The 26,532-nt window shown below is 37.8% G+C and overlaps 1 protein-coding gene across 1 annotated transcript in view; it reads right to left on the bottom strand.

Moving 5' to 3' along the window:
* The window catches only part of GRAP2 (GRB2 related adaptor protein 2), a 149,140-nt gene that overhangs the window by 50,934 nt on the left and 71,674 nt on the right, over positions 1-26,532 (bottom strand). The window contains exon 4 of the mRNA XM_053689047.1: positions 9,827-9,995. Within this exon, the coding sequence (XP_053545022.1) occupies positions 9,827-9,995 (169 nt within the window). The remainder of the gene's footprint in view (positions 1-9,826; positions 9,996-26,532) is intronic.

Below are 26,532 nucleotides of genomic sequence, written 5' to 3'. Positions count from 1 at the left end.
GACAGCAGGGCCGCCACTAGAAATTTTGGGGCCCCTGACTTAACCATTGATCAGCCCCCCCCCCACACTCCTTTGACATGTGCAATTTTTGACCAAGTGACTAAAACGTATATGCAGTTTTTTCTTAAGTGTCTATTTAAACTTGGAAATGTTGTAAAGGTAGTAACATACACACACACAGACACACTCATACACTGAAACACATACACACTCACACATAAGGATTCACATATAGACACTCTAGCAGACACGCAAAGAAACACACTCAGACACAGAAACCCAAACAGACACTCAGCACTTGATTACATTAACCTGATGAGGTAAACTACAGTTTTATTAAAAAAGGAGATTTACAAAACAAAATATAGAGTTCTGATTATCTTTTTGTAAAGGAAGATGCCAACTAAATGATGACAACAGCATGCAGTGGCTGAAAGGAAGGGCCCTGAACTGCCTAAACAATAATTTAATGGTGGAGGATTAGTGACTTCCGGAAAGGTCTCGTTAATCTCAAAGTCTGTAGAAAGATGTGAATAATCAGTAGTAAGGTCAAAATGTCCTAAAAAAGAACAGACAATGTACACACACACACAAACTCAAACTTGCACATTCACCCAAGGAAACACCAACAGACAGCCTCAGAAAACACACAAAGACATACACACACACACACACACACACACACACACACACACACACACACACACACACACACACACACACACACAGAGAGACACCAACAGAAAACACAGAAAGACATACATACACACCCTCACTGAGACATCCACAGAAAACACACAAAGACATACACACATCCTCACAGAGACACCCACAGAAAACACACACCCTCACAGAGACATCCACAGAAAACACATACATACATACATACACACACATCCACCCTCACAGAGGCATCCAGAGAAAATACACAAAGACAAACATACACACACCCTCACAGAGACACTCATAGAAAAAGCTCAGACATATGCACACACCCTCACAGACATCCACAGAAAATGCACAAAGACATACACACCCACCCTCACAGAGAGACCCACAGAAAAAAAATACATACACACTCATAGAGACACAAACAAAAGCACAAAGACATAAACACAGACACCCACAGAAACACTCACAGGAGGAAACATGTATGCATCTTGCATCCCCTAAATCAACAGTGTGTGACATGCATGATAAAAAAAATTGCAGAAATTAAGAGATCACTTTTTAAAGAATCATATTTGTAAATGTGCAAACAAAAATAATTCTGTGAATTCAAAATTGTACATTAATGATCTGGGTAGATGGCTAGAGGAAGAAAAGTACTTTTAAAAGGTTGACATATGTTTGTTTTCCCCCCATTTTCCCCAACCAAGAGCACCACTTCAAATATAGTGTACAAATGTTCCCATCTGTCAGCTGTACTTATGGATTTTGAAAATGCTGTTCTCTATATGGTCTTGGTGCAACCATAAGCTGTGGTACTCATACCATTCAATCTGGTTAAATGCTGGATTTAGGCTTATTGGTATGTATTTCAAAATTAAGTCAGCTGTAGTGTAATCTGAACAGTTTTAAGTTAACCTGTCTCATTTCAAACACTGAACAATCTTAGTCTGAGAGTATAACATTTTATGCAAATGTAAAAATCTTAGATAAAATGCCTCCTTGCATCTGGAAAGTCCTTGCATAAAGGGGCAGTAAACTGACATGTAATATATATATATATATATATATATATATATATATATATATATATATATATATATATATATATATATAAAATAAAAAAATGCATATCTGCCAAAAGGGCACCTATCATTTTTGTATTGAGGAGGAAACATTTCTGCATGGTTTTAAATATAGAATTTCTACAGTATTGTCAAATAATCATAAATACACTGCTGCTAAAAAATGTGTTTTTATGGACCCACCATACAACTACTACCACACTGAAGTTACAATCCGAAATTGCACAAAGAAATAAAAAAACATTGGCTAAATAAGTCCTACCTCCTCTGCAAATGAAAGTGACCTGGCGTCTGACTCAGGCACACACTGTACAAAGTGCCAAGTCTGTCTCACACTGTGCATAGTGGTTTAGTGCACACTCAGAAATCCTCTCAATAATACTTTACTCCTTGTAATAACATTTCCCATGCTCAATTAGCACTCTTCTGTAGTACCCACTGGTGGCTACCAAAATGTAAAAAAAATAAATATATATATATTTTTAGTTCTTGCCTCATGGGGCCCCCCTGGCCCCTTGGGCCCCTGACAGGAGTCACTCCTGTCACCCCCTGATGGCGGCCCTGGCAGTCAGACTGCCAATATGAAGATTTAAGGCTTTTTTTAAAATTATTTTTATTTTCTGCAGTGTAGGATCCCCTCATATCCTCCAACCTCCCTGATCACTCCCAAACAGCTCTCTAACCCTGCCCTCTCTGACTAGTGACCGCCATCTTAGGTACTGGCAGCCATCTGCCAGTACCAAGAAAATTTGTTTTTTTTATTTAACTTTTTATTATTTTTTAAAATTTTCTGTAGTGTAATGGTCCAATCATATCCCCCCTTCCGCGATCATTAGTTAGGGATCCCCCCCCTTTTTTCTGTAGTGCAGTGCCCCATCCCTTCCTTTCCCTTTATTTTTTGTCTTCCACAGTGTAGGGTCCTCCCACTCCCTCCCCCCCCCCCCCCCCCCCCGCTGCTGGACCACCCATCCTCCTCCTGGATTCCCTGATTCCCTCCCACACCTCCCGCCGGCACAAGCAGATGATCGTTATAGACGGGGACACAGACATTGGCACCGTCTGTAATGATCTGGCATCTGCCTTCATATGGAAGCGGAGCACCAATTGCGCTCCGGTTTTATATTCAGGGAGATGTCTGGAGATCAGGAACTTCAGCTCTTGGCTGTAACTTAACTGCTGAGACTGCTTGAGCTTCCTGCAGCTCTGACGTATATATATGTTGTGCAGTACGATAAGCAAAGTACCGCACAACATATATATATATCTCGCAATGGGTTAAGGGGTTAATAAAGTGTTATACTGTGCATTTAGTGTAAATATTTCACATTCCAATGTTCTGCATACAGCAGAATATTCTATGTATTTATAAATAGATGTTTTTTCCCCTTTTTTGCTCTATTGACTTCTACGGGGGAATACGTGAACGCGCACGCGATAATCTAACTTGGACTTTTTGACGAGCGCAAAAAGCTTATGTGTAGCGCAGTTAACGCTCGAGCGGGAGTGTTCATTTGTGATTGGTGCACATATATAATAAGAAATATATAATAAAAACATGAAATAAGTAAACAGTTATGATGAAAACAGGACGTTTAGATATCCCTGTAAAAAGTTCTGGGGACAAAGAAGCGTGTGTTCAAAAAACGGGACTTGTGAAATGTGGGGATCCCACTTATTAAATGTGGTCATTTTAAGCAGATGAAGATGTGTAATTGTTTGACTTAGCTTTTTTGTTCATTCTGTTTGCACTATGTAAACTTGGAGACATTTAGAGCTAGATTACATGTGGAGCGCAATTGTTTTGTGCCAAAGCGATAAGGGGTATATTGCGAGGGTTTGCACTCATCGGGCTTACCGCTCATATTACGAGTTAAGCGTAAACATAATCGCATGAGCGCAATCGGGATTTACGCTAGAATGATTACCGCGACTTCAGAGCTCGGGTTAACTGTTTCGCAAAAATAAAGTGTCACGAAACACATAAAAAATACTTCACAAAGTACACTTATACTCATAATAACACTGTCTAACAAAAATTATTTAGCAAAATATTGCACAAAAAAAGTTATAAGGGTTTAAACATATGGGATCTCGGGTGCAAGAAAAAAAAGTCAGACAAAGGACTTTAACATAGAGATACATGCATATACATCTCTAAAGATGTATATGTATAAATATATATATACGTACACATGTATTTATATGTACGTACGCATGTATTTATATATATATGTACACATGTATTTATATGTACGTACGCATGTATTTATATATATATGTACACATGTATTTATATGTGCGTACAAACGAGGAAATTAAGGATTGGATGGAGCACCAACGAATGTGTAAAACAAAAAACCTTTATTACTTGTCATCCATTAAAATAATCTTGGTAACAACAGGAAACAAGGTGGTATTCCCCTAACAGGAGTCAGCTCGTACGAGCTGACTCCTGTTAGGAGAATACCACCTTGTTTCCTGTTGTTACCAAGATTATTTTAATGGATGACAAGTAATAAAGTTGTTTTGTTTTACACATTCGTTGGAACTCCATCCAATCCTTCATTTCCTCGTTTGAACCATTGACCATCGGATGTATGAGCACAGCATCACGGAGACTACTCCTGCCGGTTCCCTGGAGCCCATACTTGCTACACTGCTCACCGCACAGCCCTCAATCAACCGAAATCCCCAACCGGAAGCTGGTGTGCGAGGGACACACACGCTAACCACGCCCCCTCCCTCGAATCACGTCTGAGGAGGGACTGTAGAGGAACGCCAGACGGAGGTGCCCGGAGCATCGGAGGAGCGAGCCCGGGTTTGCCATCCGGACTAAAGGTGTCCTGACCAGGTGTGGTCACCCACGTCCCCAGGACCGGACGAAAGAAGGTGAGGGGGCAATATTGTTAACCTATGCTGTTTGGGACATTCCTGTTCACTTTGGGGATACCTGTCAGCCGGGTCTGACACAAGAAGTAACAGGCATAGAGCGGCTGTGTTTTAATACTGTTTTCACAACATTGTGAGGGTATTCATTTTTGTATTTATATGTGCGTACACATGTATTTATATGTACGTACACATGTATTTATATGTACGTACACATGTATTTATATATACGTACACATGTATTTATATGTGCGTACACATGTATTTATATATACGTACACATGTATTTATATGTACGTACACATGTATTTATATATAAGTACAGGTGTATTTATATGTACTTACACATGTATTTATATATACGTACACATGTATTTATATATACCTACACATGTATTTATACACATGTATTTATATATATATACGTACACATGTATTTATACACATGTATTTATATATACGTACATATGTATTTATATGTACGTACACATGTATTTATATATACCTACACATGTATTTATATGTACGTACACATGTATTTATATATACGTACACAAGTATTTATATGTACGTACACATGTATTTATATATACGTACACATGTATTTATATGTACCTACACATGTATTTATATGTACCTACACATGTATTTATATATACGTACACATGTATTTATATGTACCTACACATGTATTTATATATACGTGCACATGTATTTATATATATGTACACGTGTATTTATATGTACGTACACATGTATTTATATATACATACACATGTATTTATATGTATGTACACATGTATTTATATATACGTACACATGAATTTATATATACGTACACATGTATTTTTATGTGTATATATGTATTACAGACATATGTACACATATAAACACATACATACATATGTACACATATACAGACATATATAAGTGCATTGCAGCCCTTTGCCGTTATGTAGATGAAAATATGTAATATCATATGTATGCCATATTCATTTTTTATAAGGGTTTTAACTATGTATTTGATGTAAATATTTCACAATACAATGAGCTTCACATAGCAGAATATGTTCATTGTGTTTATAAATAGAATTTCCTATATATATCTGTATATATCTATACCTATATATAATCATCTATATCATGTATAGGTATAAATATATATGGTACCAAATTACCGCCAGATATATGTAGAAATATTTATTTCTGAATAAAAAGAACATATTCTGCTATGTAAAGAACATTGGAATAGGAAATATTAATATTTTCATGTCAGGTTAGCGCAACAGACCATAAGCGATTGTGTTTGCGCGATAGTGGGTTTTTTTCCTACTTTCTTTCTCCATTGACTTCTATGGGGGAATACGTGAACGTGCACACGAAGTTCTAACTTTGGATTTTTGTGCTAGTCGGGTTACCGCTAAAATGAAAAGTTTCAACTCGTAATACGAGCTCAACCTGACTAGCGCAAAAATCTTAATTCTAGCGGAGTTAGCGCTCTAGTGGATGCGCAAAATACCGCTCCACTTGTAATCTGGCCCTTAAAGGGATATAAAACCCAAAATGTTTCTTTTGCAATTCAGACAGAGCAGCAATTTGAAACAACTTTCTAATTTACTTCTATTATCAAATTGTCTTTGTTTTCTTGTTATCTCTTGTTAAAAAGCAGGCGTGTAAGCTTAAGAGCCGGCCCGTTTCTGGAGCACAATATGGCAGCAGTTTTGCAAGAAGCACTTTTTCCTGCCATGTTGTGCCCCAGATGCCTACCTAGGTACAGTATCTCCTCAATAGAGAATACCATGGGTATCTCTTCAATACAGAATACCATGGGTATCTCCTCAATACAGAATACCATGGGTATCTCCTCAATAGAGAATACCATGGGTATCTCCTCAATACAGAATACCATGGGTATCTAATCAATACAGAATACCATGGGTATCTCCTCAATACAGAATACCATGGGTATCTCCTCAATACAGAATACCATGGGTATCTCTTCAATACAGAATACCATGGGTATCTCCTCAATACAGAATACCATGGGTATCTCCTCAATAGAGAATACCATGGGTATCTCCTCAATACAGAATACCATGGGTATCTAATCAATACAGAATACCATGGGTATCTCTTCAATACAGAATACCATGGGTATCTCCTCAATACAGAATACATGGGTATCTCTTCAATACAGAATACCATGGGTATCTCCTCAATACAGAATACCATGGGTATCTCCTCAATACAGAATACCATGGGTATCTCCTCAATACAGAATACCATGGGTATCTCCTCAATACAGAATACCATGGGTATCTCTTCAATACAGAATACCATGGGTATCTCCTCAATACAGAATACCATGGGTATCTCCTCAATACAGAATACCATGGGTATCTCCTCAATAGAGAATACCATGGGTATCTCCTCAATACAGAATACCATGGGTATCTAATCAATACAGAATACCATGGGTATCTCTTCAATACAGAATACCATGGGTATCTCCTCAATACAGAATACCATGGGTATCTAATCAATACAGAATACCATGGGTATCTCCTCAATACAGAATACCATGGGTATCTCCTCAATACAGAATACCATGGGTATCTCCTCAATACAGAATACCATGGGTATCTCTTCAATACAGAATACCATGGGTATCTCCTCAATACAGAATACCATGGGTATCTCCTCAATACAGAATACCATGGGTATCTCCTCAATACAGAATACAATGGGTATCTCTTCAATACAGAATACCATGGGTATCTCTTCAATACAGAATACCATGGGTATCAATACAGAATACCATGGGTATCTCTTCAATACAGAATACCATGGGTATCAATACAGAATACCATGGGTATCTCTTCAATACAGAATACCATGGGTATCTCTTCAATACAGAATACCATGGGTATCAATACAGAATATCATGGGTATCAATACAGAATACCATGGGTATCTTCTCAATACAGAATACCATGGGTATCAATACAGAATACCATGGGTATCTCCTCAATAGAGAATACCATGGGTATCTCTTCAATACAGAATACCATGGGTATCTATTCAATACAAAATACCATGGGTATCTCCTCAATAGAGAATACCATGGGTATCTCTTCAATACAGAATACCATGGGTATCTCCTCAATACAGAATACCATGGGTATCTCCTCAATAGAGAATACCATGGGTATCTCTTCAATACAGAATACCATGGGTATCTCCTCAATACAGAATACCATGGGTATCTCCTCAATACAGAATACCATGGGTATCTCCTCAATACAGAATATCATGGGTATCTCTTCAATACAGAATACCATGGGTATCTCCTCAATACAGAATACCATGGGTATCTCCTCAATACAGAATATCATGGGTATCTCTTCAATACAGAATACCATGGGTATCTCCTCAATACAGAATACCATGGGTATCTCCTCAATACAGAATACCATGGGTATCTCCTCAATAGAGAATACCATGGGTATCTCCTCAATACAGAATACCATGGGTATCTAATCAATACAGAATACCATGGGTATCTCTTCAATACAGAATACCATGGGTATCTCCTCAATACAGAATACCATGGGTATCTAATCAATACAGAATACCATGGGTATCTCTTCAATACAGAATACCATGGGTATCTCCTCAATACAGAATACCATGGGTATCTCCTCAATACAGAATACCATGGGTATCTCCTCAATACAGAATACAATGGGTATCTCTTCAATACAGAATACCATGGGTATCTCTTCAATACAGAATACCATGGGTATCAATACAGAATACCATGGGTATCAATACAGAATACCATGGGTATCTCTTCAATACAGAATACCATGGGTATCAATACAGAATACCATGGGTATCAATACAGAATACCATGGGTATCTTCTCAATACAGAATACCATGGGTATCAATACAGAATACCATGGGTATCTCCTCAATAGAGAATACCATGGGTATCTCTTCAATACAGAATACCATGGGTATCTATTCAATACAAAATACCATGGGTATCTCCTCAATAGAGAATACCATGGGTATCTCTTCAATACAGAATACCATGGGTATCTCCTCAATACAGAATACCATGGGTATCTCCTCAATAGAGAATACCATGGGTATCTCCTCAATACAGAATACCATGGGTATCTCCTCAATACAGAATATCATGGGTATCTCTTCAATACAGAATACCATGGGTATCTCCTCAATACAGAATACCATGGGTATCTCCTCAATACAGAATATCATGGGTATCTCTTCAATACAGAATACCATGGGTATCTCTTCAATACAGAATACCATGGGTATCTCTTCAATACAGAATATCATGGGTATCTCTTCAATACAGAATACCATGGGTATCTCCTCAATACAGAATACCATGGGTATCTCCTCAATACAGAATATCATGGGTATCTCTTCAATACAGAATACCATGGGTATCTCCTCAATACAGAATACCATGGGTATCTCCTCAATACAGAATATCATGGGTATCTCTTCAATACAGAATACCATGGGTATCTCTTCAATACAGAATACCATGGGTATCTCTTCAATACAGAATATCATGGGTATCTCTTCAATACAGAATACCATGGGTATCTCCTCAATACAGAATACCATGGGTATCTCCTCAATACAGAATATCATGGGTATCTCTTCAATACAGAATACCATGGGTATCTCCTCAATACAGAATACCATGGGAACAAAGCAAGTTCGATATTAAGAGTCAAATGGAAACAAAAGGATTTATTTATGGGTTTCATCTCCCTTTAATACAAATAAATTAAACAAAAAAAACAAAAAATAGGACTTCTGGTCACCCTATAATAAAGTAATAAGAAAATGTATTCATTCCTTCATTTCCTATCTATTAAATGGAGGAACAAAACAAAGTCATTTTCATATTTGGGCATTCGTTTGTGTAGTTAATGAATAATGTGTCATTATTTTTGCTAACGAATAAGGAAAACAAACTTTACACGTCTAGTCGGGGATCAATGCTCAGTTATGATCTCTGGGGGTGAACTGGTTATTTTCAATAGCTTGTGCTTATTGCTAAAGATGACAACATACTGCCCAGTGCACTATCACTGAATGACGTATTTATTCCCCACCCCCCCGTGTGTCTCTGTACCTGCGTATGCGGACCATCTTCTCGCAGTAAGATCTGTTTCTGCCGGGAAATGGATGAGGTTTTGTAATGTTCCACTAACTTGTTGAGGGATTTGAATTTCTCCGTCCACAGATAATAATTTCCTCGAGGGTCCCTCATGACTTTGAAGTGCTGCACATCCTCCTCGTGCCTGAAACATACGGAGCAAGAACTGCAAAAATGCAACAACTGGGTACTCTCATTTCTATGTGTTTGTGTATGTGTATGTGTGTACATGTGTGTATAGGTGTGTACGTGTGAGTACATGTGTGTATGTGTGAGTACATGTGTGTACATGTATATATGTGTGTACATCTGTGTATGTGTGTGTAAGTGTGAGTACATGTGTGTGTATGTGTTTACATGTGTGTGTGTATACGTCTGAGTACACGTGTGTATGTGTGTATATGTGTGTGTGTGTACATGTGTGTATGTATGTGTGTGTACATGTGTGTGTGTACATGTGTGTATGTGTGTGTGTATGTGTGTACATGTGTGTATGTATGTGTGTACATGTGTGTACATGTGTACATGTGTGTGTGTGTACATGTGTGCATATATGTGTGTATGTGTGTACATGTGTGTATGTGTATACGTGTGAGTACATGTGTGTATGTATGTGTGTGTACATGTGTGTATGTGTGTACATGTGTGTGTATGTGTGTACATGTGTGTGTACATGTGTGTGTATGTGTGTACATGTGTGTACATGTGTGTGTGTGTACATGTGTGCATATATGTGTGTATGTGTGTACATGTGTGTATGTGTATACGTGTGAGTACATGTGTGTATGTATGTGTGTGTACATGTGTGTATGTGTGTACATGTGTGTGTATGTGTGTACATGTGTGTGTACATGTGTGTATGTGTGTACATGTGTGTGTGTGTGTGTGTGTATGTGTGTACATGTGTGTGTACATGTGTGTATGTGTGTACATGTGTGTGTGTGTGTGTATATGTGGGTACATGTGTGTATGTATGTGTGTGTATGTGTGTGTGTGTATATGTGGGTACATGTGTGTATGTATGTGTGTGTATGTGTGTGTATGTGTGTGTGTGTACATGTGTGTATGTGTGTACATGTGTGTATGTGTGTGTATACATGTGTGTATGTATGTGTTTGTGTGTTCATGTGTGTATGTATGTGTTTGTGTGTACATGTGTGTGTGTGTGTATATGTGTGTATGTATGTGTGTGTTTGTGTGTACATGTGTATATGTATGTGTTTGTGTGTACATGTGTGTATGTATGTGTGTCTGTACATATGTGTATGTTTGTGTGTGTATGTGTGCATGTACATATGTATGTGTGTATGTGTGTGTATGTTTGTGTGTGTGTATGTGTTGTGAACTGCTGGTGCAATACCGCCCCCTGCAGACTCGCGGCCAATCGGCCGCTAGCAGGGGTGTCAATTAACCCGATCGTATTCGATCGGGTTGATTTCTGTCCGCCACCTCAGAGCAGGCGGACAAGTTATGGAGCAGCGGTCTTTAGGTCTTTATGTTTGTGTATGTATACAGTGTGTGTGTACAGCATGTGTGTGTGCTTGCATGTGTGTATTTATGTATGTGTGTGTACAGTATGTGTGTATGTATTTGTGTGTGTGTATGTGTATATGTGTGTGTGCGTATGTATTTGTGTGTGTGTGTGTTTGTGTGTGTGTGTGTTTGTGTGTATGTATGTATTTGTGTGTGTGTATGTATTTGTGTGTAAATAAGCACTGAATTCCAAATGATCTGAATAGAAATGATTTGACTAAAAAGCATTTACATTATATTTTTGTTATTAACATTTGCATTGTTTTGCACTCCAGGGATTTAGCACTTGAAACTCCCCTTGAGCTATGTAGCAGAATGTTGTGTTTTGCACACATAATCCAACAGGAATAAACTAATTCTTCATGATCGCTAACCAAGTTATATTAAGGTGTATTTATTTGAAAAATATTAATAATTAATGTAAATAATTATTATAGATGTTCATAAAAATTATAAAAAAATCTGTAGAACATATATGTATATTTTACAGTAACTAATTCTTAATAATTATTCTTTATATTTTTTCAATATTTTAAATGTATTATTTTCATAACGCTTCTTAAGATAAGATTCTTCTTGTGTGCTAACCAGGCACCGCATTAGACCTACAGCACGAAACCCGAAGAGCGTTACTCATATTTGATATTCCAATGTTCTTCACATAGAAGAAAATGTTGATTTTATTTTTAAATATATATTTCTATATATATCTATTCATTTTATTGTAAAATATATATGTACACCTATATATCGATTTGAATAAATACAGGGATAAGTATATATAGATAGATAGATATATAGGAATATCTATTTAGAAATACAAAGAACATTGTCCTCTATGTTAAGAACATGAAATATGTGAAAAATGCACATTAAATAAATAAATATATATATATGTGTGTGTGTATATACATGTGTATATCTGTATATATATTTGAATACACAAGTACACATGTAAATACACAAACATACACATCTATCTGTCTGCCTGTCTGTATCTATCTATCTATCTATCTATCTATCTATCTATCTATCTATCTATCTATCATCTATCTATCTATCTATCTATCTATCTATCTCTGACTGTATCTATCTATCTATCTATCTATCTATCTATCTATCTATCTATCTATCTATCTATCTATCTATCTTTCTGTGTCTATCTATCTGTTTGTCTGTCTGTCTGTCTGTCTGTCTGTCTGTCTGTCTGTATCTGTCTGTTTGTCGGTCTCTGTCTGTCTGTATCTGTCTGTTTGTCTGTCTCTGTCTGTATCTGTCTGTATTTATATATTAGGTATTTCATATTGACAGTCGTTAGTGGCGCCTCTGCTTTTGACTGAGTGGCCCCATATAAGTTTTCTGGGGATGATACTGCAGTACCGTGTGACAAGTACAGATCTCAGTTACATGTATAAATCAGCTACTAACAGCAGTGACACTGGTCCCAGCAGCAGCAGCGCAGAATGACTAATGTGTCACATGTGCAGGGCAAGCAGGTAAACTGTCAGGGGATATAAGCTGCAGATGGTTCAATTGTTCAGTACCAGCTGCCTAATATATCAAAAAAAGTGTCTATAGATAAAGTGTGTATAGAAAGTGAAAAGACAAGAGTGCGTCTGTTCTGCAGTATATGAGTGTATATAGAGAAGCCAGGAGTGTGACTGTCCTGCAGTATATGTGTGTATAGAGAGGCCAGGAGTGTGACTGTCCTGCAGTATATGTGTGTATAGAGAGGCCAGGAGTGCGTCTGTTCTGCAGTAAATGAGTGTATATAGAGAAGCCAGGAGTGTGTCTGTTCTGCAGTATATGTGTGTATAGAGAGGCCAGGAGTGTGACTGTCCTGCAGTATATGTGTGTATAGAGAGGCCAGGAGTGTGTCTGTTCTGCAGTATATGTGTGTATAGAGAGGCCAGGAGTGTGACTGTCCTGCAGTATATGTGTGTATAGAGAGGCCAGGAGTGCGTCTGTTCTGCAGTATATGAGTGTATATAGAGAAGCCAGGAGTGTGTCTGTTCTGCAGTATATGTGTGTATAGAGAGGCCAGGAGTGTGTCTGTTCTGCAGTATATGTGTGTATAGAGAGGCCAGGAGTGTGACTGTCCTGCAGTATATGTGTGTATAGAGAGGCCAGGAGTGCGTCTGTTCTGCAGTATATGAGTGTATATAGAGAAGCCAGGAGTGTGTCTGTTCTGCAGTATATGTGTGTATAGAGAGGCCAGGAGTGTGACTGTCCTGCAGTATATGTGTGTATAGAGAGGCCAGGAGTGTGTCTGTTCTGCAGTATATGAGTGTATAGAGAGACCAGGAGTGTGTCTGTTCTGCAGTATATGTGTGTATAGAGAGGCCAGGAGTGTGTCTGTTCTGCAGTATATGTGTGTATATAGAGGCCAGTAGTGTGTCTGTTCTGCAGTTTATATGTGTATAGAGAGGCCAATAGCGTGTCTGTTCTGCAGTATATGTGTGTATAGAGAGAGACTAGGAGTGTTTCTGTTCTGCAGTATATGTGTGTATAGAGAGAGACCAGGGGGTCGATCCGATAAAAATCGTCGCCCGCAAAAGCCGGCGACGCCAATATTTACGCTGGTTTGGTATCACATATACGGCGTAACCTAGAAGTTACGCCCGTATATTTCTGCCGTCGCCCGTAGTTTTTTGGGCCATAGGCAGGTATACCAAACCAGCGCAGTTTGGTATCCAATATGCAGCGTAAGGACTTACGTGGCGAAAATGGAGAAATCTTACTCCATTTTCACCTTGCCACAAAAAGCAGCCGTAAGAAGCCTTACGCTGACTATTGGAGCCCCGTAACTCCCTAAACTAACTAGAAAAGAAACCTAACACCTAACGCATGCGCAATGTCTATCTACCTGTCACCCGCGATCTGCTAAATAAAACCTAACACCTAACGCATGCGCAATGTCTATCTACCTGTCAACCGCGATCTGCTAAATAAAACCTAACACCTAACGCATGCGCAATGTCTATCTACCTGTCAACCTCGATCCCCCCCCCCGAAATCCCTAATAAAGTTATTAACCCCTAAAACCGCCGCTCCCGGACCCCGCCGCCATCTACATAAACTAACCCCCTACTGCGAGCCCCTAAAACCGCCGCCATCTACCTTATCTATCCCCTAATCTGACCCCTTACACCGCCGCCACCTATATAAAAATTATTAACCCCTAATCTAATCCCCCTATACCGCCGCCAGCTATATTAATATTATTAACCCCTAATGTAAGCCCCTTACACCGCCGCCATCTCTATTAAAATGATTAACCCCTAATTTAATCTACCTACCCCGCCGCCAGCTATATTATCTATATTAACCCTAAGTATATTATAGTTAATATAGGTATTACATTATATATATTAACTATATTAACTCTATCTAACCCTAACACCCCTAACTAAATTTATATTAAATTAATCTAATTCATATTATAAACTAAAATATTCCTATTTAAATCTAAATACTTACCTATAAAATAAACCCTAAGATAGCTACAATATAATTAATAATTACATTGTAGCTATGTTAGGGTTAATATTTATTTTACAGGTAAATTGTTAATTATTTTAACTAGGTATAATAGATATTAAATAGTTATTAACTATTTAATATCTACCTAGTTAAAATAATTACCCAATTACCTGTAAAATAAATCCTAACCTAAGTTACAAATACACCTACACTATCAATAAATTAAATAAACTACAAATATCTATCTAAAAATACAATTAAATAAACTAAACTAAATTACAAAAAAAACCCCACTAAATTACAAAAAATTAAAAAAAGATTACAAGATTTTTAAGCTAATTACACCTATTCTAAGCCCCCTAATAAAATAATAAAGCCCCCCAAAATAAAAAAAATTCCCTGCCCTATTCTAAATTAAAAAAAGTTCAAAGCTCTTTACCTTACCAGCCCTTAAAAGGGCCTTTTGTGGGGGCATGCCCCAAAGAATTCAGCTCTTTTGCATTTAAAAACATATACAATACCCCCCCCCCCCATTACAACCCACCACCCACATACCCCTATTCTAAACCCACCCAAACCCCCCTTAAAAAAGCCTAACACTACCCCCCTGAAGATCTCCCTACCTTGTCTTCACCACACCGGGCCGAACTCCTAATCCGGGCGATGTCTTGATTGGTTCAGCCAATCGGATTGAACTTGAATCTGATTGGCTGATTCAATCAGCCAATCAGATTTTTCTAACTTAATTCCGATTGGCTGATAGAATCCTAACAGCCAATCGGAATTCGGCGGACGCCATCTTGGATGACGTCATTTAAAGGTACCTCATTCGTCGTTCAGTCGTCGGCCGGGATGGATGCTCCGCGGTGGCGGAGCGAAGAAAGAAGATTGAAGATGCCGCTTCATGGAAGATGTTGCCGGAAGGAAGAAGACTTTGCTGCCGCTTGGAGGAAGACGTCGCCGGGAGGAAGAATTCTTCTTTGCCGCTTGGAGGAAGACATCGCTTTTTAAAGGGGGGTTTGGGTGGGTTTAGAATAGGGGTATGTGGGTGGTGGGTTGTAATGGGGGGGGGTATTGTATATGTTTTTAAATGCAAAAGAGCTGAATTCTTTGGGGCATGCCCCCACAAAAGGCCCTTTTAAGGGCTGGTAAGGTAAAGAGCTTTGAACTTTTTTTAATTTAGAATAGGGCAGGGAATTTTTTTTATTTTGGGGGGCTTTATTATTTTATTAGGGGGCTTAGAATAGGTGTAATTAGCTTAAAAATCTTGTAATCTTTTTTTTATTTTTTGTAATTTAGTGTTTTTTTTTTTTTTGTAATTTAGTTTAGTTTATTTAATTGTATTTTTAGATAGATATTTGTAGTTTATTTAATTTATTGATAGTGTAGGTGTATTTGTAACTTAGGTTAGGATTTATTTTACAGGTAATTGGGTAATTATTTTAACTAGGTAGATATTAAATAGGTAATAACTATTTAATAGCTATTAGACCTAGTTAAAATAATTAACAATTTACCTGTAAAATAAATATAAACCCTAACATAGCTATAATGTAATTATTAATTATATTGTAGCTATCTTAGGGTTTATTTTATAGGTAAGTATTTAGATTTAAATAGGAATATTTTAATTAATAATATTAATATTAGATTTATTTTAATAAGAGTTTAGTTAGGATGTTAGAGTTAGATAGGGTTATTATACTTAATATATATATAATTATAATAACGATATTAACTATATGAACCCTAATATAATTAGGGTTAATATAGTTAATATATATAATATAACTATATTAACCCTAATATAATTAGGGTTAATATAGTTAATATAGCTGGCGGCGGTGTAGGGGGATTAGATTAGGGGTTAATACATTTATTATAGGTGGCCGCGGTGTAGGGGGATGTAGATTGTAGGCAAAAGAACAGTTTACTTTGTGACAAAGCCCCGCCAAAAGCCCTTTTAAGGGCTGGCAAAAGAGCTGTTACTTTGGGGCAATGCCACGCAAAAAGCCCTTTTCAGGGCTATTTGTAGGGTTAGACTTAGGTTTAGTGGTAGGGATAGTTTAGTATTTTAAGGGTTAAATAATTTAATATAGATGGCGGCGGGGTAGGGGGATTAGATTAGGGGTTAATAATTTTAAAATATCGGCGGGGTAGGGGCTCACTTTAGGGGGTAGGTAAGGTAGATGGCGGCAGTGTTAGGGGCTCACTTTAGGGGGTAGGTAAGGTAGATGGCGGCGGTGTTAGGGGCTCACTTTAGGGGGTAGGTAAGGTAGATGGCGGCGGTGTTAGGGGCTCACTTTAGGGGGTTATAGATTTAATATAGCTGGCGGCGGTTTAGGGGTTAATAACTTTATTAGGTAGCGGCGGGCTCTGGGAGCGGCGGTTTAGGGGTTAATACATATTTTATTGTTAGGCTAGTGAGGGGGGATAGCGGATAGAGGGTTAGACGTGTCGGGCTATGTTAGGGAGGCGTGTTAGACTTGTCGGGCTATGTTAGGGAGGCGTGTTAGACAGTGCGGGTGTTTTAGACTTTAGTCAGGTTTTATAGGCGCCGGTGTTGTATCATAAATGGTTCCCCTGTAGAATTTAGGGACTTCGGCTTCTCGGCAAGAATCGGAACTCCGCCCCCCACCGCAGCCACTCCCATTCTCCTCCCATCTCTTAAATTTCAATATCCCGTCTTGAAAGCTCAGTCTCCATGCTCTTGCATGAGAAACATCTCCTCCCCCGCCACCCTGCTATCGGCACTGCTTCTTCTGCTGATGTAATGCAGCTTGTCACACGCTCCCTGCTCCCTTCTAGACTTCATTACACAGCTTGAATACCTATTGCTCTTCTCAAATACCATAATACATATTCTGCTGCAATTTTTTTTTATTGTTTAAAGAAACAGTTTGTAAAATCATCCAATAAAGACTATTAACAATAATGTGCAGGGTTCTTTACCACTTTTGTTCTCTTTATATCCTTTGTTGAAAAGACTTTTCTCAAATACCACAATACATATTGTGCTGCAATGTTTTTTTATTGTTTAAAGAAACAGTTTGTAAAATCATCCAATAAAGATTATTAACAATAATGTGCCTAGTTCTTTACTACTTTTGTTCTCTGGAAATCCTTTGTTGAAAAGACTTAATTTAAATACTAAAATACATATTCTGCTGCAATTTTTTTTATTGTGTAAAGAAACAGTTTGTAAAATCATTAAAAAAAGACTATTATTAATAATGTGCAGGGTTCTTTACCACTTTTGTTCTCTGGAAATCCTTTGTTGAAAATACTTAATTTAAATACTAAAATACATATTCTGCTTCAATTTTTTTTATTGTTTCAAGAAACAGTTTGTAAAATCATCCAATAAAGATTATTAACAATAATGTGCAGGGTTCTTTACTACTTTTGTTCTCTGGAAATCCTTTGTTGAAAAGACTTTTCTCAAATACCACAATACATATTCTGCTGCAATTTTTTTTTATTGTTTAAAGAAACAGTTTGTAAAATCATCCAATAAAGATTATTAACAATAATGTGCAGGGTTCTTTACTACTTTTGTTCTTTGGAAATCCTTTGTTGAAAACACTTTTCTCAAATACCACAATACATATTCTGCTGCAATTTTTTTTTATTGTTTAAAGAAACAGTTTGTAAAATCATCCAATAAAGATTATTAACAATAATGTGCAGGGTTCTTTACTACTTTTGTTCTCTGGATATCATTTTTTTAAAATACTTAATTGAAACACTCAAGTACACAAAGAAACAGTTTTTAAAATTCATCCAATAAAGATAAATAACAGTAATGTTAATGATTCTATCACAGTTATTTAATCCTCTTTATATCCTTTGTTTAAAAATATATAAATTAATGTAATAGTGTGAGCTAGCGGAGCACATTTGGTGAGTCAATGACAATGCTTATACAGCTAGATTTAGAGTTTGGCGGTAGCCGTGAAAACCAGCGTTAGAGGCTCCTAACGCTGGTTTTGGGCTACCGCTGGTATTTAGAGTCAGTCAGGAAAGGGTCTAACGCTCACTTTACAGCCACGACTTTTCCATACCGCAGATCCCCTTACGTCAATTGCGTATCCTATCTTTTCAATGGGATCTTTCTAACGTCGGTATTTAGAGTCGTGGCTGAAGTGAGCGTTAGAAATCTAACGACAAAACTCCAGCCGCAGAAAAAAGTCAGTAGTTAAGAGCTTTCTGGGCTAACGCCGGTTTATAAAGCTCTTAACTACTGTGCTCTAAAGTACACTAACACCCATAAACTACCTATGTACCCCTAAACCGAGGTCCCCCCACATCGCCGCCACTCTAATAAATATTTTTAACCCCTAATCTGCCGACCGCACACCGCCGCAACCTACATTATCCCTATGTACCCCTAATCTGCTGCCCCTAATACCGCCGACACCTACATAATATTTATTAACCCCTAATCTGCCGCCCCCAACGTCGCCGCCACCTACCTACACTTATTAACCCCTAATCTGCCGACCGCACCGCTACTATAATAAATGTATTAACCCCTAATCCGCCTCACTCCCGCCTCAATAACCCTATAATAAATAGTATTAACCCCTAATCTGCCCTCCCTAACATCGCCGACACCTAACTTCAAGCATTAACCCCTAATCTGCCGACCGGAGCTCACTACTACTCTAATAAATTTTTTAACCCCTAAAGCTAATTCTAACCCTAACCCTAACACCCCCCTAAGTTAAATATAATTTTTATCTAACGAAATAAATTAACTCTTATTAAATAAATTATTCCTATTTAAAGCTAAATACTTACCTGTAAAATAAACCCTAATATAGCTACAATATAAATAATAATTATATTGTAGCTATTTTAGGATTAATATTTATTTTACAGGCAACTTTGTATTTATTTTATTTTAACCAGGTACAATAGCTATTAAATAGTTAATAGCTATTTAATATCTACGTAGTTAAAATAATTACAAAATTACCTGTAAAATAAATCCTAACCTAAGTTACAATTAAACCTAACACTACACTATCAATAAATTAATTAAATAAAATACCTACAATTATCTACAATTAAACCTAACACTACACTATCAATAAATTAATTAAATACAATACCTACAAATAAATACAATTAAATAAACTAACTAAAGTACAAAAATAAAAAAGAACTAAGTTGCAAAAAATAAAAAAATATTTACAAACATTAGAAAAATATTAAAACAATTTTAAACTAATTACACCTACTCTAAGCCCCCTAATAAAATAAGAAAGACCCCCAAAATAAAAAAATGCCCTACCCTATTCTAAAATTAAAATAGAAAAGCTCTTTTACCTTACCAGCCCTGAAAAGGGCCCTTTGCGGGGCATTCCCCAAAGAATTCAGCTCTTTTGCCTGTAAAAAAAAACATACAATACCCCCCCAACATTACAACCCACCACCCACATACCCCTAATCTAACCCAAACCCCCCTTAAATAAACCTAACACCGATCGATCCAGAAGAGCTCCTCCGATGTCTTGATCCAAGCCCAAGCGGGGGGCTGAAGATGTCCATGATCCGGCTGAAGTCTTCATCCAAGCGGGAGCTGAAGAGGTCCATGATCTGACTGAAGTCTTCTATCAAGCGGCATCTTCAATCTTCTTTTTTCCGGATCCATGTAGTTCATCCCGCCGACGCGGAACATCCATCTTCACCGACGACTTCCCGACGAATGAAGGTTCCTTTAAGGGACGTCATCCAAGATGGCGTCCCTCGAATTCCGATTGGCTGATAGGATTCTATAAGCCAATCGGAATTAAGGTAGGAAAATTATGATTGGCTGATGGAATCAGCCAATCAGAATCAAGTTCAATCCGATTGGCTGATCCGATCAGCCAATCAGATTGAGCTCGCATTCTATTGGCTGTTCCGATCAGCCAATAGAATGCAAGCTCAATCTGATTGGCTGATCGGATCAGCCAATCGGATTGAACTTGATTCTGATTGGCTGATTCCATCAGCCAATCAGAATTTTCTTACCTTAATTCCGATTGGCTGATAGAATCCTATCAGCCAATCGGAATTCGAGGGACGCCATCTTCAATGACGTCCCTTAAAGGAACCGTCATTCGTCGGGAAGTCGTCGGTGAAGATGGATGTTCCACGTTGGCGGGATGACCATGGATCCGGAAGAAAGAAGATTGAAGATGCCGCTTGATAGAAGACTTCAGCCCGATCATGGACCTCTTCAGCTCCCGCTTGGATGAAGACTTCAGCCCGATCATGGACCTCTTCAGCTCCCGCTTGGATGAAGACTTCAGTCGGATCATGGACATCTTCAGACCCCCGCTTGGGCTTGGATCAAGACATCGGAGGAGCTCTTCTGGATCGATCGGTGAACCCGGAGTGGTGAAGACAAGGTAGGGAGATCTTCAGGGGCTTAGTGTTAGGTTTATTTAAGGGGGGTTTGGGTTAGATTAGGGGTATGTGGGTGGTGGGTTGTAATGTTGGGGGGGTATTGTATGTTTTTTTTTTTACAGGCAAAAGAGCTGAATTCTTTGGGGCATGCCCCGCAAAGGGCCCTTTTCAGGGCTGGTAAGGTAAAAGAGCTTTTCTATTTTCATTTTAGAATAGGGTAGGGCATTTTTTTATTTTGGGGGTCTTTCTTATTTTATTAGGGGGCTTAGAGTAGGTGTAATTAGTTTAAAATTGTTGTAATATTTTTCTAATGTTTGTAAATATTTTTTTATTTTTTGTAACTTAGTTCTTTTTTATTTTTGTACTTTAGTTAGTTTATTTAATTGTATTTATTTGTAGGTATTGTATTTAATTAATTTATTGATAGTGTAGTGTTAGGTTTAATTGTAGATAATTGTAGGTATTTTATTTAATTAATTTATTGATAGTGTAGTGTTAGGTTTAATTGTAACTTAGGTTAGGATTTATTTTACAGGTAATTTTGTAATTATTTTAACTACGTAGATATTAAATAGCTATTAACTATTTAATAGCTATTGTACCTGGTTAAAATAAATACAAAGTTGCCTGTAAAATAAATATTAATCCTAAAATAGCTACAATATAATTATTATTTATATTGTAGCTATATTAGGGTTTATTTAACAGGTAAGTATTTAGCTTTAAATAGGAATAATTTATTTAATAAGAGTTAATTTATTTCGTTAGATAAAAATTATATTTAACTTAGGGGGGTGTTAGGGTTAGGGTTAGAATTAGCTTTAGGGGTTAAAAAATTTATTAGAGTAGCGGTGAGCTCCGGTCGGCAGATTAGGGGTTAATGCTTGAAGTTAGGTGTCGGCGATGTTAGGGAGGGCAGATTAGGGGTTAATACTATTTATTATAGGGTTATTGAGGCAGGAGTGAGGCGGATTAGGGGTTAATAACTTTATTATAGTAGCGGTGCGGTTCCGGTCGGCAGATTAGGGGTTAATACTATTTATTATAGGGTTATTGAGGCGGGAGTGAGGCGGATTAGGGGTTAATACATTTATTATAGTAGCGGTGCGGTCGGCAGATTAGGGGTTAATAAGTGTAGGAAGGTGGCGGCGACGTTGGGGGCGGCAGATTAGGCGTTAATAAATATAATATAGGGGTCGGCGGTATTAGGGGCAGCAGATTAGGGGTACATAGGGATAACGTAGGTTGCGGCGGTGTGCGGTCGGCAGATTAGGGGTTAAAAATATTTATTAGAGTGGCGGCGATGTGGGGGGACCTCGGTTTAGGGGTACATAGGTAGTTTATGGGTGTTAGTGTACTTTAGAGCACAGTAGTTAAGAGCTTTATGAACCGGCGTTAGCCCAGAAAGCTCTTAACTACTGACTTTTTTCTGCGGCTTTATTTAGAGTCAGTCAGGAAAGGGTCTAACGCTCACTTCAGCCACGACTCTAAATACCGGCGTTAGAAAGATCCCATTGAAAAGATAGGATACGCAATTGACGTAAGGGGATCTGCGGTATGGAAAAGTCGCGGCTGGAAAGTGAGCGTTAGACCCTTTCCTGACTGACTCTAAATACCAGTGGTAGCCCAAAACCAGCGTTAGGAGCCTCTAACGCTGGTTTTCACGGCTACCGCCAAACTCTAAATCTAGCTGTATAAGCATTGTCATTGACTCACCAAATGTGCTCCGCTAGCTCACACTATTACATTAATTTATATATTTTTAAACAAAGGATATAAAGAGGATTAAATAACTGTGATAGAATCATTAACATTACTGTTATTTATCTTTATTGGATGAATTTTAAAAACTGTTTCTTTGTGTACTTGAGTGTTTCAATTAAGTATTTTAAAAAATGATATCCAGAGAACAAAAGTAGTAAAGAACCCTGCACATTATTGTTAATAATCTTTATTGGATGATTTTACAAACTGTTTCTTTAAACAATAAAAAAATTGCAGCAGAATATGTATTGTGGTATTTGAGAAAAGTCTTTTCAACAAAGGATTTCCAAGGAACAAAAGTAGTAAAGAACCCTGCACATTATTGTTAATAATCTTTATTGGATGATTTTACAAACTGTTTCTTTAAACAATAAAAAAAAATTGCAGCAGAATATGTATTGTGGTATTTGAGAAAAGTCTTTTCAACAAAGGATTTCCAGAGAACAAAAGTAGTAAAGAACTAGGCACATTATTGTTAATAGTCTTTATTGGATGATTTTACAAACTGTTTCTTTAAACAATAAAAAAATTTGAAGCAGAATATGTATTTTAGTATTTAAATTAAGTCTTTTCAACAAAGGATTTCCAGAGAACAAAAGTAGTAAAGAACCATGCACATTATCGTTAATAATCTTTATTGGATGCTTTTACAAACTGTTTCTTGAAACAATAAAAAAAATTGAAGCAGAATATGTATTTTAGTATTTAAATTAAGTATTTTTCAACAAAGGATTTCCAGAGAACAAAAGTAGTAAAGAACCCTGCACATTATTGTTAATAATCTTTATTGGATGATTTTACAAACTGTTTCTTTAAACAATAAAAAAAATTGCAGCAGAATATGTATTGTGGTATTTGAGAAAAGTCTTTTCAACAAAGGATTTCCAAGGAACAAAAGTAGTAAAGAACCCTGCACATTATTATTAATAGTCTTTTTTTAATGATTTTACAAACTGTTTCTTTACACAATAAAAAAAATTGAAGCAGAATATGTATTTTAGTATTTAAATTAAGTCTTTTCAACAAAGGATTTCCAGAGAACAAACGTAGTAAAGAACTAGGCACATTATTGTTAATAATCTTTATTGGATGATTTTACAAACTGTTTCTTTAAACAATAAAAAAAAATTGCAGCAGAATATGTATTGTGGTATTTGAGAAAAGTCTTTTCAACAAAGGATATAAAGAGAACAAAAGTGGTAAAGAACCCTGCACATTATTGTTAATAGTCTTTATTGGATGATTTTACAAACTGTTTCTTTAAACAATAAAAAAAAATTGCAGCAGAATATGTATTGTGGTATTTGAGAAGAGCAATAGGTATTCGAGCTGTGTAATGAAGTCTAGAAGGGAGCAGGGAGCGTGTGACAAGCTGCATTACATCAGCAGAAGAAGCAGTGCCGATAGCAGGGTGGCGGGGGAGGAGATGTTTCTCATGCAAGAGCATGGAGACTGAGCTTTCAAGATGGGATATTGAAATTTAAGAGATGGGAGGAGAATGGGAGTGGCTGCGGTGGGGGGCGGAGTTCCGATTCTTGCCGAGAAGCCGAAGTCCCTAAATTCTACAGGGGAACCATTTATGATACAACACCGGCAGTTTCTAACGTGCCGCAAGTCACTGGCGATGCCAGAAATTTGTACTTGCGCAGATTTCTGGACATCGCTGGTTTGTCAGACTTACGGCACGTTAACATCTGACGACGACTTATATAGGATAGCTCGAGTTGCGAGCTGAAACTGCGGGCGACGCCGGTTCCCTCGCTTGCGCCGCAAACTGCGATCTATATCGGATCGTGCCCCAGGAGTGTGTCTGTCCTGCAGTATATGTGTGTATAGAAAGAGACCAGGAGTGTATCTGTTCTGCAGTATATGTGTGTATAGAGAGACCAGGAGGGTGTCTGTTCTGCAGTATATATGTGTATAGAGAGGCCAGGAGTGTCTCTGTTCTGCTGTATATATGTGTATAGAGAGGCCAGGAGTGTGTCTGTTCTGCAATATATATGTGTATAGAGAGGCCAGGAGTGTGTCTGTTCTGCAGTATATGTGTGTATAGAGAGGCTAGGAGTGTGTCTGTTCTGCAGTATATATGTGTATAGAGAGTCCAGGAATGTGTCTGTTCTGCAGTATATATGTATATAGAGAGGCCAGGAGTGTGTCTGTTCTGCAGTAAATATGTGTATAGAAAGGCCAGGAGTGTGTCTGTTCTGCAGTATATGTGTATATAGAGAGGCCAGGAGTGTGTCTGTTCTGCAGTATATGTGTGTATAGAGAGGCCAGGAGTGCGTCTGTTCTGCAGTATATGAGTGTATATAGAGAAGCCAGGAGTGTGTCTGTTCTGCAGAATATGTGTGTATAGAGAGGCCAGGAGTGTGACTGTCCTGCAGTATATGTGTGTATAGAGAGGCCAGGAGTGTTTCTGTTCTGCAGTATATGTGTGTACAGAGAGATCAGGAGTGTGTCTGTTCTGCAGTATATATGTGTATATAGAGGTCAGTAGTGTGTCTGTTCTGCAGTATATATGTGTATAGAGAGGCCAATAGCGTGTCTGTTCTGCAGTATATATGTGTATAGAGAGTGACTAGGAGTCTGTCTGTTCTGCAGTATATATGTGTATAGAGAGAGACTAGGAGTGTTTCTGTTCTGCAGTATATGTGTGTATAGAGAGACCAGGAGTGTGTCTGTTTTGCAGTATATATGTGTATAGAGAGGCCAGGAGTGTGTCTGTTCTGCTGTATATATGTGTATAGAGAGGCCAGGAGTGTGTCTGTTCTGCAATATATATGTGTATAGAGAGGCCAGGAGTGTGTCTGTTCTGCAGTATATGTGTGTATAGAGAGGCTAGGAGTGTGTCTGTTCTGCAGTATATATGTGTATAGAGAGTCCAGGAATGTGTCTGTTCTGCAGTATATGTGTGTATAGAGAGGCCAGGAGTGTATCTGTTCTGCAGTAAATATGTGTATAGAAAGGCCAGGAGTGTGTCTGTTCTGCAGTATATGTGTATATAGAGAGGCCAGGAGTGTGTCTGTTCTGCAGTATATGTGTGTATAGAGAGGCCAGGAGTGTGTCTGTTCTGCAGTATATATGTGTATAGAGAGGTCAGGAGAGTGTCTGTTCTGCAGTATATGTGTATATAGAGAGGCCAGGAGTGTGTCTGTTCTGCAGTATATGTGTGTATAGAGAAGCCAGGAGTGTGTCTGTTCTGCAGTATATATGTGTATAGAGAGACCAGAACTGTGACTGTACTGCAGTATATGTGTGTATAGAGAAGCCAGGAGTGTGTCTGTTCTGCAGTATATGTGTGTATAGAGAGGCCAGGAGTGTGTCTGTTCTGCAGTATATGTGTGTATAGAGAGGCCAGGAGTGTGTCTGTCCTGCAGTATATGTGTGTATAGAGAGGCCAGAAGTGTGTCTGTTTTGCAGTATATTTGTGTGTATAGGGAGAAGCCAGGAGTGTGTCTGTCCTGCAGTATATTTATGTGTATAGAGAGGCTAGGAGTGTGTCT

The sequence above is a fragment of the Bombina bombina genome, chromosome 7 (genome assembly GCF_027579735.1).
Source record: "Bombina bombina isolate aBomBom1 chromosome 7, aBomBom1.pri, whole genome shotgun sequence".
NCBI lineage: Eukaryota > Metazoa > Chordata > Amphibia > Anura > Bombinatoridae > Bombina > Bombina bombina.
The sequence above is the reverse complement of the archived record's forward strand: the minus strand, read 5'-3'. Positions and strand labels throughout refer to the sequence as shown.